This window comes from Otolemur garnettii, unplaced genomic scaffold (assembly GCF_000181295.1).
Source record: "Otolemur garnettii isolate 467f Iridium unplaced genomic scaffold, OtoGar3 scaffold00011, whole genome shotgun sequence".
Classification (NCBI taxonomy): Eukaryota; Metazoa; Chordata; class Mammalia; order Primates; family Galagidae; genus Otolemur; species Otolemur garnettii.
Window position 1 is genome coordinate 24,084,478 of NW_003852406.1, and position 22,199 is coordinate 24,106,676.

At 37.1% G+C, this 22,199-nt stretch overlaps 1 protein-coding gene across 6 annotated transcripts in view; it reads right to left on the bottom strand.

Annotated features, from left to right (window-relative positions):
- MYO9A (myosin IXA) overlaps nt 1–22,199 on the bottom strand; it is a 205,117-nt gene that overhangs the window by 7,146 nt on the left and 175,772 nt on the right. For all 6 annotated transcript variants that reach the window (XM_023510048.1, XM_023510049.1, XM_023510052.1 and 3 more), the window contains 5 exons: nt 13,073–13,265; nt 12,301–12,429; nt 11,303–11,408; nt 10,449–10,580; nt 9,577–9,700 (listed from right to left, as the gene is read on the bottom strand). In XM_023510048.1, coding sequence (XP_023365816.1) covers nt 9,577–9,700; nt 10,449–10,580; nt 11,303–11,408; nt 12,301–12,429; nt 13,073–13,265 — 684 coding nt within the window. The remainder of the gene's footprint in view (nt 1–9,576; nt 9,701–10,448; nt 10,581–11,302; nt 11,409–12,300; nt 12,430–13,072; nt 13,266–22,199) is intronic.

Genomic DNA, 22,199 nt, shown 5'->3' on the forward strand with positions numbered 1-22,199 from the left:
AAGAAACTTTTCTTCTTGAGATGAGGGTAGTTAAAAAAATCTTTCTCTGTCGGTCTCTCTCTTTTTTAAGATTATCTCTCCTGCTGAGAACTAGACTGAATACAAAAAATCAACATGTTTCAAGGTCCCAGAGAGCTAACAAAGTAAACCAAGGACAGGGCAGCACAGCATTTAGTGCTAATCTAAATTTCAGAAGAGGTGGCTGGAGACTATGCCAGGGGTTGGCAAACTATGGCCTGGGGGCCAAATCAAGCCTTGTGCATATTTTCGTAAATATAGCTTTTTTGGAATATATTCATTCTCATTAATTTATTCATTGTTTATGACTGTTGCAGAATAATGGCAGGGTTTATTATTGAGACAAAGATTGGTCCACAAAATCTAAAATATTTACTCTCTGGTCTTTACAGAAAAAGTCTGACAACTCCCAGGGTAGAAAATAAAAGTTGGAGTCTGGATCCATTCAAGGGTGTGGTTTGCTGCCTAGTAAAACCTCCATGCCTGATATTAGGATCCCCAAGATTTGTGTCCTAGAAATAAAGATAAACTGAAATTGTAACAGTCCTTGCAGACACTACAGCCTACTGACCAGACACATGATTGGTCCAGAAAATTATAATCCCTAAAACTGGATTAAAGTAATCCCAGATTGCTAGTGCTTTAGGACCTGGCAGAAAAAAAATGTAAATATTCTTTAGAGGAAAGGAATGTTATTCTAGACCTTGAAATATTTTCATAAATAATTTTTCAAATACTATTATCAGACACACAATCAAAGGTAACCAGGCACAAAAGGAGACAAGACAATGTAAATGAAAACTAGTAAAAACAACAGAAAACACAAACCCTCAATGACTCCACATAGAGTGTCTATCAGACAGACTTAAAATAACCACTCTGAAGGAGTCAAAAGAAAAATTCAGACTCAAGTAGGAAGAAACAAACAAAAACGGAAGAAAAATTCTAAGGTAAGACAGGACATCACAGAGGTCTATAATTAATGTTAAAATGGAATACCAGGAGAGGAGACATATCCTGCAGAAGAAATATTGAAGATAATGGCAGAGCGTTTTTTAAAAGCAACTAAAGACATTAACCTACTGATTTTATTTTATTATTTTATTTTTGAGACAGAGTCTTACTTTGTTACCCTTGGTAGAGTGCCATGGCATCACAGCTCACAGCAACCTCAAACTCTTGGGCTTAAGTGATTCTCCTGCCTTAGCCTCCCAAGTAGTTAGAACTACAGGCATCTGTCACAATGCCTGGCTATTTTTAGAGACGAGGGTCTTGCTCTGGTTCAGGCTGGTCTCGAACTCATGAGCTCAGGCAACCCACCTGGCTTAGCCTCCCAGAGTGCTTGGATTACAGGCTAACCCACAAATTTTAAAAAGCCTATAACCCTTAAGAAAGATAAATAAAAAGAAGTTTATACCTAAATATACAAATGCTAAAAACCAAAGCCAAGAGAAGATTTTAAAAGCAGAAAAAAATTACCTACAAAAAGGAAGTAATAATTAGATTCAAAGTTTATTTCTCAACAGAAATTATGAAAGGCAGAAAACAATGGAATGCTAGCTATTTTCAAGGTGATAAAAGGAAAAAGTAACTGCCAACTTATGATTTTATATATAGCCAAAATCACTTTAGAAATGATGAGGAAATAAAGACATTCTAGATGAACTAAGAAGAGAATCTGACAGCAGCAGATCTGCATGGAAGGAAACGTTATACTAAAGGGCAGATAGAAAAATGATCCCAAAAGAAAAGTTGGAGATGCAGAAAAAAAAAAAAAGCAACGAAACAGTATATATGTAAATTAAGTTTAAATACCGACCACATAAAACATAATACAACATAAATAATAATGGTATATTGGATTTAAAATATACAGATAATTTAAATACATCACCACAACAGAAACTAAGTTGTATCATAGCTATAGCATATTAAAGTATCTGCATTATCAGAGAAAAAGATAAAAGTATTAACAGACTTTGATAGGTCATAGGTCTATGTTGTCATCTTTATGTTAAACTACTGAAAGAAGAGTAAAAAAAGTATAAAATTTCTAAACTAATGGAAGAAAAAAGTGAAATAATAAAAGTAATCAAAAGAGAAAAAGGAAGAAAGAACAAAAAACCAAGAAAGAAAAGAAAACAGAACATCTGTCAGGTGAGACAAATTAAAAAGTACACAATGGGCTAGGCGCCTGTGGCTCAAGTGGCTAAGATGCCAGCCACGTACACCTAAGGTGGTGGGTTCAAATCCAGCCTGAGGCCGCTGAAACAATGATGGCTGCAACCAAAAAATGGCCGGGCGTTGTGGCGGGCACCTGTGGTCCCAGCTACTTGGGAGGCTTAGGCAGGAGACTCGCTTGAGCCCAGGAGTTGGAGGTTGCTGTGAGCTGTGATGCCACAGCACTCTACCCAGGTGGACAGCTTGAGGCTCTGTCTTAAGAAAAAAAAAAAAAACCAAACAAACAAAATAAAACCACACAATGAAATAGATTTTAAATGTAAATATACTGGTGATTATGTTAAATGTCAATAAATTCAATGTTTTATTGAAATATAAAGATTTTCAGACTGTACACAAAAAAAGAAACTCTACTACATGATGTTTTCAAGGTATATATATTAAACATGAAAATTCAGAAAAGGCTGAAGGTAAAAAAAAGACATGCCATGCAAATACTTATCAAAAGAAGGCTGGTATATAAGCGATAGTAAAAGTTAACTGAAAAACAGGGGTATCTCACAATGATAAAAGTTCAAATCATGAAGAAGATATAACATTTCCAAATTTGAAGAAACATCTTCAGAAAATTTTTAAGTAAGATAACTGATAGAAATATTCAAACAGACGAAGTGATGATTAGCACCAAGAGAAAAAGTGGATACATGCAATCAGTAAAGATAAAGAACTAAACAATTTGAATCATATAAGTGATCTAATAAGACACGCATAGACTTCAGTATTTAACAGCTACAGGAGGCTCATTATTCTAAAGCACATACAGCAAGACAACAGATTTCCAAAGGTTGAAATAATTCATCTGACCATTAAAGTAATTTTAAACCAAGTTTCTGATAGTGCAATTATAAAGAGAAAATTTCAAATTTCCATATATTCAGAAATTAAGAATAGACCTTTAAAAAAAACCATGGTTAAAGAAGAAATCTCAATGGAAATTAGAAAATATTTTGAATTAAACAATAATATAAAAGCCTCTGTAAACTCTGTCTACCATAAAGGTATAGTCTTAGTATACATTAGAAAAGAAGGTTAAAAATCAAAGCGGTAAGAATCTATTTTAGGAAACTATATTTATAAAAAAAAAAAAAAGCTCCCAAAATAAAAAAAAGGAAATAAACATTACTGGAAAAGAGGATCAAAGTCAAAATGTAGCTCTTTGAAAGGACTAATACAAATTTTAAAGCCCCAACAAGAATGATGAAGGCAGGCTCGGCGCCTATAGCTCAGCCGGCTAGGGCGTCAGCCACGTACACCTAGGGTGGCGGGTTCGAGTCCCCAGCCCGGACCCGCCAAAACAACAATGACGGCTGCAACAAAAAGGATGGCTGGGCGTTGTGGCGGGCGCCTGTGGTCCCAGCTACTTGGGAGGCGGAGGCAGGAGACTCGCTTGAGCCCAGGAGTTGGAGATTGCTGTGAGCTGTGATGCCACGGCACTCTGCCCAGGGGGACAGCTTGAGGCTCTGTCTCAAAAAAAAAAAAAAAAAAAAAGAATGATGAAGGCAAAAAGAGAGAAGTCACAAACAAGCAAAGGCAGGAATAATAAAAGGGATATCACTACAAATCTTGTAGACATGGAAAAGGTAAGAAGCTAGTACCAACATCTTTATGTCAATAAACTTGAAATATTAGACAATGGAGACGTTTCTATAAAAATCCAACTGGCTGGGCACAGTGACCCACACCTGTAATCTCAGCACTCTGGGAGGCCAAGGTGGTGGATCGCCTGAGTTCAGGAGTTGGAGACCAGCCTGAGCAAATAGAAAAACCTCTAGAAAACAGCTGGGTGCTCTGGCAGGCGCCTGTAGTTCCAGCTACTCAGGAGGTGTAGGCAAGAAGAGCATCTGAGCCCAAGAGGTTGAGAATGCTATGAACCATGATGCCACGGCACTCTACCCAGGGCAGCAGACTGGAACTTTGTCTCCAAAAAACAAACAAAAAAGCCTCCAATTTATACTGTCAATGAATAAATTAAAAATGTGAATGACATTAAAGAAATTGAATCCATAATCACAACCTTTCCAAAATGGAAACCCTAGACCTAAATTTCACTGGCTAACAAGAAGTAACACACAAATTCTTCTACTGAATGATGAAAATAAGGACTATTTTCCAACTTTCTTTAGAGGCCAGCATAATTTTGATACTGAAACATAACAAGTACATTAAAAAGAAGGACTGTTATAGGTCAATTTTGTTTATAAACACAGGTATACAAATCCTACACATACCATAAACTGAACCAAGCAATATATAAAATATATAACAAAAATAAATAAAAGTAAAGAGTTGAATATAATGATAGTTTAACATTAAAAATCCACTAAGTATAATGAGTCATATCAATAAAACAAAAAAGTCTCATGAACACAGTAATACGTGCAGTAAAGGCATCCCATAAAATTTTTAACATTGCATCACGATAACAGCTCTTAGAAAACTTGGAATAAAAGAGAACATGTTTAATGTCATAGAATATCTCCAATCATTCTATAGGAAACATCATATTTAGTGGTAAAAGGTTGAAAGTTTTTCCTTTGGGATTAGGAACATGCCAAAAATGATCAGTTGTGCCACTTCCATTCAACACAGTACTGGAGGGTCTAGCTCACACAAGAAAAAGAAAATAAAAGGTATAAAGACTCTAAAAGAACAAATGAAACTATCGTTATTCATGAGGTATGACTGTATTAGCAGGAAATACAAAGGAAGCCACACAAAATTTACTAGAATGAGTTCAGCAAAGCCTCTGAATGCAAGGGGAAAAATATCAAAATCAACTGTATTTTTATAAAATAAGAAATTATTGGAAAATGAAAATTTTAAGATAATTATAACTGCATTTGAATTCATTAAATACCAAGTAGTAACTCAAACTAAAGATGATGAAGATATCAAAATCAAAACTACAAAAGTACTTTTGAGAAGAACCAATAATCTACATGAATGGAGAGATCAGCAATCTGTAGATTCAATACAATCTCAATCAAAATCCCAAGAGAACGTTTGAAAACTGATTCTATAATTTATATGGCAATATAAAGAGCCAAGAACAGTTAAAACACTATTGAAGAAGGTAGGATGACTTGTCCTACCAGATATTTTTAAGAAAGCTATAGTAATTAAAATAGTGACGGTGGTGGCAAAAAAAGATAGTCAAAATAGAATATTCAGAAAAAGACTCATACATAAAAAGGCTCTTGATTTATAACAGGGTAACTGGAGGGAATCATGAAAAGATTTTTTAGTTTAGTTTTGTGTTTTATAGAGATGGTGTCTCACTATATTGCCCACACTGGTCTCAAATTTCTGGCGTCAAGTGTTCCTCCCACCTTAACCTCCCAAAATGTTGGGATTACAGGTGTCAGCCACTGTGCCCAGACGAAAAAGTTGCTTTTTAATGTCTTTTTTTTCCATAGTGACAGGTCTTACTCTGTCAGCCAGATAGGTGCAAATATAGTTCAGTGTAAACTTTAACTCCAGGGCTCAAGCGACCTCCTGCTTCATCGTCCCAAGTAACTAGAACTATAGGTATATACTACCACACTCAGCTAATTGTTCTAACTTTTTGTAGGGGTAACGTCTGACTATGTTGCCCAGGCTGGCCTTAAACTCCTGGCCTCAAACTGGTACTTTCAAATGAATTAAGGTAATGGTACCAAATTATAGTATTTAGTAATCATCATATTCTTTGCCATCATGCATTCATAGCTTTTAAAAAGTCGGTTTTGGGCCAGGTGTGGTGGCTCAAGTAATCCTAACACTCTGGGAAGCCAAGGCAGGTAGATTGCTTGAGCTCAGAAGTTTGAGACCAACCTGAATAAGACTGAGACCTTGTCCCTACTAAAAACAATAGAAAAACTAGCCCAGCATCACAGCAGGTGCCCATTGTCCCAGTTACTTGGGAGGCTAAGGCAAGGGGATTGCTTGAGTCCAAGAGTTTGATTCTATCTCAAAAAAATAAAAAAAAAGTAGTAAACATTTTTTAAAAATTAAAATAAAACAAATAAAAAAGTTTCATTTCATGTCATTGAACAAGTAGTATAAATTTAAGGTTACTAATTCTTTTTTTTTTTTTTTTTTTGGAGACAGAGCCTCAAGCTGTCCCCCTGGGTAGAGTGCCGTGGCATTACAGCTCACAGCAACCTCCAACTCCTGGGCTCAAGCGAGTCTCCTGCCTCCGCCTCCCAAGTAGCTGGGACCACAGGCGCCCGCCACAACGCCCGGCTATTTTTTGGTTGCAGCCGTCATTGTTGTTTGGCGGGTCCAGGCTGGGGATTCGAACCCGCCACCTTAGGTGTACGTGGCTGGCGCCTTAGCCGGTTGAGCTATAGGCGCCGAGCCAGGTTACTAATTCTTAACCACTGAATTCACTATTTTTTATTTTCGGTATGATGAGATGGAAGTACACACAGAGCGTCTCTGCTACATGCTGTTATCTCCAGGGAGATTAATCTGTGCAGTTTGAATTGGAAGCTAAATCAGCTACTTGATTCATAACATAGTATTTACAATAAGTGACAAAGTATGATTATTCAGTCTTGGATATGTGGTACACATTTTCTTTGAAATTATATGAAGGGAACATGTTATTTTGAGTGAAACAAATGACTATATTTGTTGTCAGTGAAGAAATGGAGACTTCAAACAAATATTAGAATTTTGGGAAACTTTTATCTGCCCTGTAAGTTTGATAGCTTCCCACATGGTGTGAATGCCAATAGTAAGAGTCTAATCAGAAGATATAACCAAATCTTGTAAGGGAATATCAATGACTACAGAAAGAGATAGGACTGAGCTCATTTTCAGTGTAAACTGGAGCTGTGACTCCTTTTCACTTGGCTTGCTGACACTGAGCCAGAACAGTAGCAATGAACAACCAAGAAAGAACAATGCTAAATCAACACTGGGCTATCATGCAGAATTCCACCTCCCCTATCACTTCTCTCAGTCTCAACATCTCAACACCACGGGGAGAAAAAGTCAAGAAAGAGGGAGGGCAGAATTATGTGACAAACAGAAATTACCCACCCCAAAGTTTTAAGCCCCAGATTAAGGTCTAGTCTGTCCTGGTAGGAAAGACTGGATTAAAACCATGAAGCTGTAATGTGAAGCTAACTGAGTCTTGAATCCTGGAATGAGACTGAAATATTCAAAAATTACGGACAGGATCTAGTAAGGAAGGAAAGTTTAACATTATAGAGAAAAGAGGCAGTGACAGACAAAAAGCAAAACTGATCTGTATTTATACCCAAATTCATTAAGGCTCCTTAATGAAATAGTTACACACAGATGTGCAGTCTCTGAAATTAGTTTTCAAGCAGACTGACGTTCTTAGCCTTTTATCCCTCTATTCCTTTTTTGTATAATCGATGGAACTGAAGAGGGGCACCAGCAATGAGATCCTGGGACAGGATTATACTACGACATTTAAGTCTAGAACCAGTCTGTCAATTTGTTCACTCCTATTTGTAGCTCTGTGTGATAAATGCTAAGTAGACAAGAACTATCTTTCTATACTTGGGAGGATACCATCAGAGTCACAGGTATGAATGGACAAATAAGCCTTACTAATTATGGTAGATGCTGAAAGTGGTAATAGGTCTTTTAAATAATAAAGTGGAGGAGATTGCTGAGAATGCAGTTCATGGAACAGAAATTAAGTTGATACCTCAGTACTTCCCTCCCAACTTTCACCTTTTAATGACTTAATCAAAGAAGAAACTCAAAAAGCAAAGAAGAAAAACTAGTGTATTTTAAATGGACGGCATGATACAGAGGAAGGAGGGAAACTTCAGGATCTAAAGAAAGAGATTAAGAGTAAAGCAAGTGAAAGCTCGTCAAAAAGTAGGACCTGCACTGGGGCTGAACATGAGGGTGGACAGGCATGAATGGTAGACAGCAGAACAATGCCTGGATGAACGAGAGACATTAATGTAGAGTGGCTTGACACATCGCATTATTAATACATACCGAGACTGAACTGCGGGTAATGCTCATGAATCTAACTGCAATTAGTACAGGTTTCTGGATTAGGAAGGACATGAAAAGGAAAGCAGAGGTTAGAATGCACATGCCATTGCCCCATTAAAAGAGAAGGTTTAACCTTTCAATGGACTGAATATATCCATCTTCTGCAGCATCAGCAGAAAGCACAGCTTGTCTCCTTGCTTTGAAAGGTAGGTTTCAGCAAAAGGCTCTTCCCTTCCTCCCTGGATGGGCGCTACTAAACTGGGCCTTTCAGGATTGAGCTCCTGAAAATTTACACTGCAGAAAACTTTCTCTTTTAAATGGGATTTCTGTTTTCAATTCCTGGGGAAAAGATTTAGATTGTGTTGTATGATGAGCTTTATTTAATACCTACTGCCTGGTATGCTTACATTTGCCTTTAGAGAAGTCAGAGAAGACCCTTCACTGTCTTAATCAGCAGACCTTTGTTGAGCACTTACTCTGCATCAGGCAGTTTAAATAGTAAAGGAAGAAACAGTTATTTTAATGCTAACCTGAGTATAAACTATGAAGATGAGGAGGAAGTATTGCTGGGCCCCCAGAATAGTACAGCTGTGATGATGCAGAAGGCCTGCTTCCTTTTGGAGGGTTACTGGGGATCTGACATAGGTGCTGATTGCTACGATTTTATTTTACAACTGAGAGGAAGGATAGTAAAGCGGGCAATCATTAAGCTTTAATGCAGCAGTAGTTTTCTAGCTGACCTAACTCTATTAAGAACTGCAGTTATCTATACTTGGTTGCAAAGGAAGATATTAAATAGAAAAGTGAGCAAATGGAGGAAATAAATTATCATTTTTACAAGGCTTGTCTCAAAACCTAACACTAAATCCTTCAAGAAATCTTTATTTGATAACAGTAGACTCACAGATGGAATTCCATTCCCTTAAAAATCATATAATTCAGTTCAAATTCAGCTGCAAATGGTTAAGTTCTCTACACCCCAGGAGTCACGGCAGGACTACCAAAAATGACATTGGTTGAAGGTGGGAACAGAGGGTGAAAGGAAGTAGAGAAAAAAATTAGGGTAGTATTAAGTTTTCATAGAAAGAACACAAAAAGAAAACAGGGCAGATTATTAAGCACCAATACCTGATTTAAAAAATTCTATACATTTAATCACATATTCTGTATACATAAACAGGACTAGCAGGTTAAACATGAGGCATTCACAAAATTGGTGAATTTTTTTTTTTATTTGTTCCTTGTGAAAAAGATTCTGAGATTAACCCTTCTTTAAACTACAGATGTACAATTAGAATCCCAAGAAGGCTCCCATTTTCCCCTGTGATTCCATATCTTTTATCTTACCATTGATCTACGAATCAGTGACAGTCTGGTCTTTGCCTTATTCTCAGCAAACTCCAGGCTACTGATGTCTTTTAGACGAGCCTTATATTTATTCATTTGTTCCACAACAATCAGCTCCACACAACTAAAATGGGAAGAGAGAGAGAAAACAGTTAAGAGCTGAAGTAAATCAAATCAAGTACAGCACCCACAGACTGTTTGTCAGCTAAGTATGATAGACAGGTGAAGGAAAAAAATCAACATCCCTTACTTTATGAACTCACAGACAAGGTTTAGAATGGTGGCTCACAACTTTGGCTGCCCTTTAGAAGCCATATGAAGAGGGGATACAAATCCCAATGCCCAGGCTATCCTCTAGCCCGATTAAATTGGATTCTCTGGGGATGGCATCCAAATACTGATTTTTTTTTTAAGTTCCTTTTGCAGTCAAAATTAAAAAGGAAAACAGAAGAAACCACCTTAGATGGAAAGCAGAGGCTCAAGACAAAAGGCCAAGGTAAAATATGGAAATATTGAGATATTAAGACTAAAGGGATTCAGAGCTGTAACACCACTGTTAAACTAGATTACAGGATGACACAAAGTTTACATAATTTGGAAAACTGATTTTTAAAATGTACTTAGAAACTATAAGCAGTCCTAAAGAAAAGCCAGATTTAAAAAAAAGACGACCCTTTACAACTAATGATGTTCAGCTGAATTGAATCTAACACTTTTTGTATCCTCAGCATAAGAAAACCCAATGGAGTCCAACAATCTTCTGAAAAACATCTTAACTTATAAGATCATTCACTGTGTAGTATCTGAATAAAAGGACTAAAACAACTCAGAAGTCCCTGAGATCTTGCAGAGATGATGGCAAATGGCCTTACGTGGTTGTCTTACTGATGTCCTGCACACTTTGTAGTGGGTCAATGGTGTCTGGGCAGCGGAGAATGCAGGGTGCAAACACAATGGCCAAAGCATTAGCAGACATTCGATTAGTATCTTCCTGTAATGCAATCCTAAGGAACAAATAAAGCAAAAAATAAATAAAAAAGGGAATTAAAAAGGGAAAAGAGTAGGGAGGCAGGGGGAAGAGATGAGTGAAAGACAACGTGACATCAACTGCCCAGCACTGCAAAGATATCCACATCAGTTTAAGAGGAGACAGACACTGCAGACTTCCCAAAGCTGTTGCTTTGCCTCTGGATGTGCACGTTCACTTTGTTCTTTCCCTGAAGCAGCCTAGATCAGCAGATAGTTTACCAAGGGAAATTTGTGATTTACTGCTCAAGGCCAATATCATTAGATAAACATGTCTAGAGAATGCAGAGTAGAGGCTTTGAGGCATTTGAGAGAGTTATATATCAAATTCAAACACTCCAGATCCCCAAGTGTGGCCCGTTGACCCAATCCAAACTTCACACAACAAATCTCTTTATTAAAAGGATTTGCTTTGCAAAATTTGGATTCAGTCAAAAGGCCTTGCTCAAGGATCCAGAAGTCCACATGTGGCCCTAAGGCTGCAGCTTTCCCACCCCTGTGTGCCACAGTGAGGCTGAAATAAGGGCAGAGAAACCCCTGCCACGTAGTCTAGTTCAACTGAAGATTTATGCTCCAAGGAATCCTAACCACCTATGAAGATGCTGACTTCATAACTAGAAGAAAAATACAAATACATGTCAGTTTCCCAAAAAGTGATGCTCTTTATTTATTTAAACATTCCCTTGCTTCCTGAAGTTACCTGACTAGATGAAAGATGAGGCGTTCCAGTGTATTGAGATGAGTTCGGGAGAGCTGGTCAATCACAGAGTATACACCATGGATTGTCTCCTTCCTCTCCTGAAGGCCTAAAAACAGCAGGGGTAGCAAATAAAACTGAATATCACTTCTTACAAGCTACATCTTTTTCTTGGACAGACACTATACAGCAGGGAAGGCTAGCTCAGTGTTTTAGAGCTTTAGTGGAGACACTCATACCTTTATGGCAGGAGAAGAGTAATTCATGGTTACCACCTAACTTGCTTTGCTTGAGTTCTGTATTCATAAGCAGTCTCCTGAGTTTTAATGTACATCTCAGTAATCCTTTATTACAGCAAGGGACAGAGATGCTCTAGTTTTTCAACCATTGTGTGGCAGACTGATTTCCAGTAAATGAAAATGGAACCAATTTGTCACATAATTTATAAATCTTCAGGGTTAAATACTTCTAGGCAGGGCTTCATCAATATTCTACAAACCTATAACACTGAGAAATTTAACTCCAAAACTTGTTAGACCTAGCGTAAAACAAACAGCTTACATATAGTTCTTGATTAGAGCCACAATTTAATATGAACATAAGCCTATTTTTAAACCTCCTATTTAATCTTTTCATCTGTTTTATAACCCTAATCTTTTAATCTCTCTTTGAGAGCTAACACAATGGTTTACTCAGAAAACTTTTAAGATACTGACATTTTAATGAGTCTTTAGAAAGTTAACATTTAAATAGGTGACAGTACACTGGGAGCTTTGTATTGACTGTTAAAAGCTTACACTTGGATCTGTAGGACTAACTAAACCATTAGAGCAGTGGTTCTCAACCTTCCTAATGCAGAGGCCCTTTAATACAGTTCCTGTGGGTCGTGACCCACAGGTTGAGAACCACTGCATTAGAAGATGGCTTAATAATCTCTACTGAAGATGGCATTTCTTTCTGAGGTATAGGCCTTCCCCCTAAGCCAGGAAGCCTGTGCTTACCCATAGCTCGAAGAAATTCCTCATAGAGTTCAAAGGTCATGAGTGGATTAGGCAAATCTCGAAGCCACTGCTTGAATACACTTGCAATGACATGTATGTTATAGTCATCTAGATTTACACTCTCAGCATCTATTTAGAGACAAAAGTAGATGGCAAAGCCAAAACATTCAAATTATTCAAATAACTTACTTTAGAAACTAAAGAATTACTAAAAGAAGCATTCATGTTTCTTAATCAAACTGACTAACTTCTATCTTCCACAATCTAATTCCATGCTTTGGAACAATGCTTCTAACTGTGGTGAAAGAACAGTTCTTGTCTTTTCCAAATCTGTTGTTGACAGAAATGTATAAAACATCACCTATTTTGATATGGAAACATTATACAACATAGATGTCTATAAATGCTCACTCTCAATTTCTGTACTTATCCTGTTATGGATTTGTCTATAGACCACAATTTGAGAAGCAATGTTTTAAAAGACAAACAGAAAAAAGAATAGAGGACTTTTTTTTTTTTTTTGAGGCAGTCTCACTCTATTTGCCCAGGCTAGCGTGCCATGGCATCAGCCTAACTCATAGCAACCTAAAACTCCTAGACTGAGATGATCCTTCTGCCACAGCCTCCTGAGTAGCTGGGACTATAGGCACCCCAGCAATGCCCAGCTAATTTTTCTATTTTTAGTAGAGATGGGATCTTTTGGCTCCATGTAAACATTTGACGGAATGCCTATTTAAAAGTATTTGGCCATGATTTGGAGGAACTATCTTACCTGTATCTAGACCTTGTCGAAGCTCCTTGATTTTATTAGTTGAACCAGACTTCCGGTAAATGCCTTCTGTGTACAATCCATGCATTTCGATGTAGTTTATGAGCTTTTCCACCACTAAAGGAACAGTTCGTTCTTCACTGGTCAAACGAGACAGTTCGACCCCAAACTGTCGAGAGGACAGCTCTGGATCATACTAAATAGAAGATAATTTTTGGTTTTTGAATGCATTTAAACATCTTTATAAATGTTTAAACAATTTTTGAAGAGAAACTACTTTTTGTTTTCTTAAAGTTTTGTAAGCACAGTTGCAAGAGTTGGAGAAAGGGAATTATAATTAAATAAGTATAAATAAGTAAGGTATTAGTTCCAATCATCTCCTACTGGGAAACCCCCAAAGAAAATAACGGAGTGGAGGATGAAAGCAGTGGCAAAAGGCTACTACTAAACATGTCCTTTCCTGTCAAAAATCTCCTCACGCAAAGGCGGGATTTGGGTATGGGAAAAGGGATTGGATTTTGTATGCAAACAGACTGAACATTTACCACCACAAAAACTACTTATTTGATAATGATGATTATCAATAATTTCTGAAGTATAAGAATAGTTTGGTTTTTATGTAAGTTTTATAGAACTTTAACTTTCATAACTCAAGGGAGAGGCACATACATATTAGTCCATGATTAGTGTTACAGCTCTTTTAAAATTGACTTTAGTACAACTGATATCATCCTTTATTAACTATAGCTTACGTGGTTGCAATAGAATAGCTCATTCTTAAGATTATTTGAAGCAATTCACAGAAAAGAAAAATGTCGTGTATTATTCCTGAGACTGAAAACTGTTAAGTAAATATTTCTCTATCTTTTTCCTGTCTTGCACCATTCTCCTCTCCTACCAAAAAATTGTACACCCTACTTTCTCCTTTAACCTGCATTCAACCACAATTGCCAAGTTCTTTTAGTCAATCAGTATACCCTGTTTTTCTTTTTGGTCCTCAGTGTCATGACCGTAGTTCAAGTCTATTATCACTCTCTAATTGGACTATTCTAACAGGTTCTTGACCAGTTCTCCACATCCATTTTCTCCTCTTTAAAAATATATTATAGTGTATATAATCTACTTTATTATAACCTTCAAAAAGCTTCAGTGGCTAATGAGTACACACCAAAATAAAGTGCAAATATTCGTGAGCCTGACATTCAAGATCCTACTTAAACTAATCCTAATTTCTCTTTATAGTTTTATGTTAAGATATCTGTCATTTACGTGCTGGGTGCCAGGGAAAAAAAATCAAGTAAGAGCCAGACTTTCTTCTAAAACTAATAGTGTTAGTGTGTGGAGGTAAGTAAAATAATAAATGAGATTTATTATGCATTAAGAAACTACAGAATAGAGGCAGCTAGATCAGGAAAGATTAGGCTGGGTAATAAGTAACTAATGATCTTGAAAAGACCTGATGTTTAACCTTAGTGTTGGAAAACAAGTAGTACATAAGTAAAGAAGGCAAGAAGACCTTTTAGGTATAGGAAATAGAACTACTAAGTTGGGTAAAGCAAAGGAGATAAAGGAAGCCATCAGAGAAATTTAAATAAGGAAAGATACAATCACTTTATTAGTTTGCATCAATATTATGAGCATTATTTTGAGTTATTCATTTATATACTCTGCATTCTATCACTTAATTCTTAGAGAATTAATTTCACATCTACTCTGAAGCATATCATCTTAAATTAATATCAGACAACATCTCTGAAAAGTATTTCTAAGTCTGATGCATTTGGAATATTTAGAGGACAAATCAAAATTTTTGTATTGTCACTAGGTGAACTTGGCTAAGTTATTTCACATTTTCAACAGGAATACTGCCTCTCTACCTTCAATAATGTGTAAACACTTTTTTGCACCCTCAGTGTATTTTATATATATGTGGGGACAGGGAGAGAGCATGGGCACAAATACCTTCTTCAATCTTGTGGTCTATTTTATTTGTTTGAATAATGAATGGATTTTGAATTTCATCCAATATTTTCCTGTATTTATTGAGATGAACATTATTTTTCTTTATTTGCACAATATAATGATTCAGTGTTTGATTTCTGACTGATAAATCAATCTTACATTCATGGAATAGAAACCAACTTAATCATGAGGTATTTTTATAGATCACTGGATTCAATGTACTAATGTTTTGTTTAAGACTTAAAACTATGCTTATGAGCTAGATTGACTGGCAATTTTCTACTATTATGTATACTTTAGTTTGATTATCCTCATAAACCAAGTTGAGACAGGATGCATTGGGGCAGCGCTTGTGGCTAAGGAGTAGGGTGCTGGCCCCATATACTGGAGGTGGTGGGTTCAAACCCCGCCCTGGTCAAAAACTACAAAAAAATAAATAAATAAAAAGAAAAAAAGAGACAGGATGCATTCTCTCTATTATCATTCTCTGTAACAGTCTCTAAGATTGGTGCTATTTCTTCCTTATATACTTGAGAATATTTGATGTGGAAAACATCTGGGCCTGCAGATTTCTTTGCAGAAATATTTCAAACTATAAACTCTATTTTAATAGATATGACCTTTCAGGTTTTCTATTTTTTTTCCTGAGTTAAGTGGCTAAAGTTGTGTGTTTATAGGAATTTGTCCAATTGATCTAAATTTTTAAATTTATTGACATCAAGTTATTTGTAACAACCTTTTATTTTCCTTTGAATGTCTGCAGTATCTACAGTGACATCCACGTTTTTCTTCTTATTTTTCAAGATTGCATATTATTTACCCAATAGGTAATTTTTCATCCTGCACCTGCCTCCAACCTCCCATTCCTGAGTCTCCAATACCTATTATGTTACTCTGTATCATCATGCAGACATGCTGCTTAGCGCCCACTACCAAGTGAAAATGTGTAGTGTTTGGTTTTTTGTTTCTAAGTTAGTTCAATTAGGATATGACCCCCAGCAGTTCCAACCAATTTGCTGCAAAAGGCATTATATTCTTTTTCATGAATTGCATAGTAATTCATGCTGTGTGTATATACATACACATATGTGCTGTATATATGTATACACAGATGTGTGTATATATACCACATTTTATATACTATTCAATTAATGGGCATTTCCATTAGTTCCCTATCTTTGCAATTGTTAATTATTGTGATAAACATACAAGAGTAGGTGTCTTTCTTTTTTATTTTAATAAAATAACTTCTTTCTCTTTGGATAGATCCCTAGTAGTGGGACTGACCAAAAGGCAGATCTATTTTCAGTTGTTGGAGAAACCTCAAAGTGTTTTCCACAGGTTATAATAATTTACATTCCCACCAACTGTGTATAAATGTTTCCTTTAACCTCATCCACACCAGCATTTATTGTTTTTTATTTCTTAGTGTTTTTTTTTTAATTTTACTTTTTAGTAAAATCATTCTGACAGGAGTAAGTTATTATTTCACTGTGGTTTTAATTTGCATTTCCCTGATGATTAGTGATGTCAAACATTTTTTCATATGTTTGTTGGCTATTTTGTTTATTTTGAAAAATGTCTGTTCATGTCTTTTGTCCATATTTTAATGGGGTTGTTTCTTTCTTACTAATTTGTCCAAGTTCTTTATAGATTCTGGACAACCTTTTAAAGATGTGTAGGTTGTGAATATTTTTTCATAGTGGTATTCTGAGTTATCTATCTCTTAATTACTTCTTTTGATGCACAAGATCTTTTTACTTTAAGTCCTATTTATTATTTTTTTAATTTCAGAGTATTGCAGGGTACAATTTGTTTTGGTTACATGAATTGCTTTTGTACTGCCTGAGTCAAAGTTACAAGTGTGCCTGTCACCCAGATAGCGTACAGTGTTAAATCAGGCATGATTTAACCCATCTCCTCCTCCTCACTCCCACCTACTTGATACCTATTGAGTTTTACTTCCATCTGTGTATTTCATTAATTCCAATTTAATAGTGAATACATATGGTGTTTCTTTTTCATGCTTGCTTCACTGATAGAACTCCAGTTCCATCCAGATTGTTGTTAAACATATTAATTCATTTTTTTACAGTTGAGTAGTATGCCATGGTATACATATATCACATTTTATTAATCCACTAGTGCTGATTCCACATTTTTGCAATTGTGAATTATGCTGCAATAATAATTTGCGTGCACATCTTTTGATAAAAACTTTTTTTCATTTGGGTAAATATCCAGAATTGGGCTTGCCGGATCAAATGGTAGGTACACTTTTGGTTCTTTGAGGAATCTCCATACTTTTTTCCATAGAGGTTGTACTAGTTTGCAGTCCTGCCAACAGCGTATAAGTGTTCCTTCTGCTCCACATTCCCACCACCACCTATTGTTTTGAAATTTTTTTTTAGCCAGGGCTGGGTTTGAACGCACAACCTCCAGCATATGGGGCTGGCACCTTACTCCTTTGAGCCACAGGCACCACCCCTGTTTTGGAATTTTTTGATAAAAGCCATTTTCACTGGGATTAGGTGATATCTCACTTTAGTTTTAATATACATTTCCCTGATGATTAATGATGTTTAGCATTTTATCATATGTTTTATAATCCATTAGTTTTTATCTTTTGAGAAGCTTCTGTTCATGTCTTTTACCCACTTTTTAATGGGGCTGCTTGATTTTTTTCTTACTGATTTACTGAGTTCTTTGTATATTCTGGTTATTAGTCAATTATCAGATGTATAGAATGTGAACATTTTCTCCAATTCAGTATGTTTCTGCTGATTGTTTCCTTAGCTGTGCAGAGATTTTTTTCAGGTCTCATTTATTTATTTTTGCTGTGACTGCCATCAGTGTTGTCTTGATAAATTCTTTCCCAACATCTAGAAGAGTTTTCCCAACATTTTCTTCTAGAATTCTTATGGCTTCATGCCTTAGATTTAAGTCAGTTAACCACTGTGAACTAATTTATGTGGGTGGTGAGACATGGATTCTGTTTCAATCTTGTACATGTGCCTATCTAATTTTCCCAATGCCATTTATTGAATAGGGACTCTTTTATCTAGTGTATACTGTTTATACTGTTGTCTGATCAGATGGCAATGTGTGGATGGTTTTATATTTGTGTTGTCTTTTCTGTTCCATCGGTCTATGTCTCTTTTTATCTTTTTCTTTTAGAGTCACACTCTGTCACCCAGACTAGAGTGCCATGGCCTCAGCCTCACTCACAACCTCAAACTCCTAGGCTTAAGCAATCCTCCTGCCTCAGCCTCCTGAGGAGCGAGGACTAGAGGAGTGTGCCATGACACCTGGCTAAATTTTCTATTTTTAACAGACCTGACTTCAAGCAATACTCCCTTGTTGGCCTCTCAGAGTGCTAGTATTATAGGTGTGAGCCACCATACCTGATGTATGTCTCTATTCTTGTGTCATTACCATACTGTTTTGGTTACTAGAGCCTTGTAGTATAGCTTAAGTCTGGTACAATGATGGCTCTACATTTCTTCCTTTTGATTAAGGATGCTTTGGCTATTTGGGCTTTTTTCTGGTTCCAAACGAAGAGTAGAATGATTTCTTCTAGATCTGTTAAAATGACATTGGCATTTTCATGGGTATTGCATTGAATCTGTAAATCACTTTGGGTAGTTATAACATTTTAATTAAGTTTATTCTGCTGATCCATGAGCTGGGTATGTTTTTCCAATTGTTTACATCATACGAAAATTCCTTCCTCAGTGATTCGTAGTTCTCTTTGTAGGGATCTTTCACCTCCTTGCATAAATATAGTCACAGGTTTTAATTTTCTTTGTAGCTTATAGTAAAGGTATTGAGTCTCTGATTTGATCATTGGCTTGACTATCAGTGCATACTACTGGTTTGTGTGCACTGATTTTGTAACCTGAGACTTTGCTGAATTTATTTATCAATTCCAGGAGTTTCCTGGCAGCATCTTTGGGGTTATCTAGATATAAGATCATTTTATCAGCAAATGGTAAGTCTGACCTCCTCTTTCCCTTTTTGGATACCCTTAATTTTCTTCTTTTGCCTGATTGCTTTGGCTAGGACTTCCAGAACTATGTTAAGAAGTGGTAACAGTGGGCATCCTTCCTTTTTTTTTTTAAATTTATTTCCTTGCTTATTTTTATTTCTTTGCTTTTCTTTCTTTCTTTCTTTCTTTTTTTTTTTTTTGGAGACAGAGTCCCACCCTACTCCCTGAGCAGAGTTCAGTGGCATCCTAGCTCACTGCAACCTCAGACTCAGGCTGTGGGTGTCCCGCTGCTCGAGCCTCCAGAAGTCGCTGGGATTACAGGCGCTCTCTGTGGCACCCGGCTGGGTTTTTCCATTTTTTTTGGACTTGGGGTTTCACTCTTGCTCAGGCAAGTCTCAAACTCCTAAGTTCAAGCAATTCTCTTCCTCCGTGCTGGGATTACAGGTGTGAGCCACCGCCAAGCCCTTGTCTTGTTCTAGTTCTAAGGGGAAATGCTTCCAATTTTTCCCCATTCAGCATGATGCCACCTATTTTGTTAATAGTTTTTATCATAAAAGGGTGCTGAATTTTGTTGAATTCAGATGCCTTATCTGTATCTATTGAGATGATACGATCTTTGTTTTTGCTTCTGTTTATGTGATATATCACATTTATGGATTTACCTATTGTTGAACCATCCCTGAATCCCTGGGATGAAACCCACTTGGTCACAATGGATTATTTTTTTGATGTGCTGCTGGATTCAGTTTGCTATAATTTTATTGAGGATTTCTGTACATATGTTCATAAGGGTTATTGGTCTATAGTTTTCCTTTTCATTGTGTTCTTTCTTGGCTTACGTATCAAGGAGCTACTGGCTTTGTAGAATGAATTGGAAAGGATTCCTTCCTTCCTTTTTTTTTTTTTTCCTGATTTCTTCTTTCTTGATGCTATAAATAATTTCTGCAGTTAGAGTACCAATTCTCTGTAGGTCTGATAAAATTTGGCTGTGAAACCATCTGGGGCATTTTTTGTTGTTGTTGCAGGATTTTTAAATTGCTGCTTCTATTTCCTTGTTACTGCTTGTTAAGGAGCTTGATTTCTTCCTGATTGAGCCTTGGGAGGTTGTGTGTTTCCATGATTTTGTCCATTTCCTCAATGTTTTCAAGTTTATGTGCATAGAAACTTTGTACAGTATTCAGAGATGATATTTTGTATTTCTGTGGTATCACTTGTGCTATCTCCATTTTCATTTCTGATTGAGCTTATTGTGAATATTAACCAGCCACACTCTGTTTGCTTGGGTTGGAAGAGATGCTATGAACAACAAAAGAGTTCTCCCTGTCACTGGTTGATGTTTGTATGAAAGAACCAACTACTGAGGTGTTATTTTGTGTTTGTGGTAGGCTCTGGCCCTCACATGGAGTAATTGAGTGCCCCAAGCTTTAGGAGACCCTTCAGTCCCAAAAGGTTGCCTGACCTCCACCACCTCTGTAGGAGAGGAGTAAGGAAGAAGTTGCTTTTCCAATTACTGGTAGTAACTGTGGTAAGAGGTTCAGGACAGGCTCTCTAAACTGGCAGAGTTGTTTGTGGGAGTGGGGGGTCTAAATGCTTAAGTGCTAGGGTCGAGGACTGAGTTCTTTCCATCCTTATCCATTAATGCTGCTTTTCTTTGGGATGGGTGGGTACTCTTCCAAATCACCACTCATTGGACCCTCATAGCATACTCCTGTTAGTTCAGTCCATATGGACCCCCTCATCACCTGAGTCTAGCTCCAGTCAAGCCTCCCTCTGGGTTGTGTATCTGACCTACTAGTGTGCATCTTCACAAAACATCATGGGAGAAGGAGTTCCCAGATTGTGAACTTCTAGTCTACTATAAGACCTCAAAGAGAGAGGTTAAGGTTCTCACAATTTGTGGGAACCTCAGCCTGGAGCATGTGCCCGCTGGAGATAAACAGCTGCTCCCAAACTTCTCAGTTCAAACTGCTTTCCCTGTTGTATGAGTTGGGGGATGGACCACAGCATCCATCCATCCAGTACACCAGAGTGTTAAGTAGTCACTTGCCATGGAACCAGGGGCTAGGCTATTCCTCTCCAAATGCCACACCCTTTTCAAATATGGCAGTTCTCCTGAGGGATGGATGATGTATTCCCAGATCCTCATTTCTCAGCATCTTACCACATTTCTCCCATGGGATATGCCTATGTGGGCTTCTTTGTCACCTATGTCCAGCTCCCAGACTTTTCCTGAGTGTTCCCCCACAGGTCTCTTGAGTTTGGGTGTCAACAGGAGTGGTTTGCTCATATAAGCCAATGGAGTGTGACCATGTGAAATACTGGCTGGTGAGGAGCTCCTAAGTTGTGTGTCCATTTCACCACAAGCCCACCCATGCAGAGGTATTGGCCCCTGTATCTGTGGAGACCTCAGCCTGAAGTAAGTGTCTGCCAGTGAAACATGGCTGTTCACGCACTTCTTTGTTCAAACTGCTCTCCCTATTATAAGGGGTTGGGGGGCTGCAGCTCCCAGTCAGCCCAAGCAAGAACTGTGTTCTCTGGTGCACTGAATGGGGAAGGTACAGGGGATGAATTCTCCTGGAGGGAGCCCCTCATGGGCTGACCAAATTCCAGGACATACTAGTTCACCCCACTATTTCTTATTTGACAACATACCTGGGGCTGCAGAGGTGGTAAAGCCTTCAATAAACTTAGTGTCTTGCTGTTTTCATCAAAGGCATGTAGGAAGAAGATGATCACACATTTCTTCTTGATGTTGACAGTTTCTGGGGATTTTTCCTTGATATTTTACTTCTTTATTGACTCAAACGTTTATTTACTGATGATCTAAATGTTAGCTGACACTTTCATATTGCATGTTCTTTTTTGTTTTTTTCCCCTTACTTTGATAGATTTAGGGGGTACAAGTACTTTTTGTTACAAAGAGGAATTGTATAGTGGTAAAGTCAGGGCTTTTAATATACCTGTCATCTTAAGTATATACACTGTACCCTACAACCAGCCAATTTCTGGCAGAATGGACAAGAACTTACACTGGGGAAAGGGAACCCTATTCAATAAATGTTGCTGAGAAAATTGGATAGCCATATGCAGAATAATGAAACTGGATTTCTTCTTTCTCATCACAAAAATTAAATTAAGATTTATATATTTCTGTTAGTCTTTCCAGGAGTCAAAATTTGA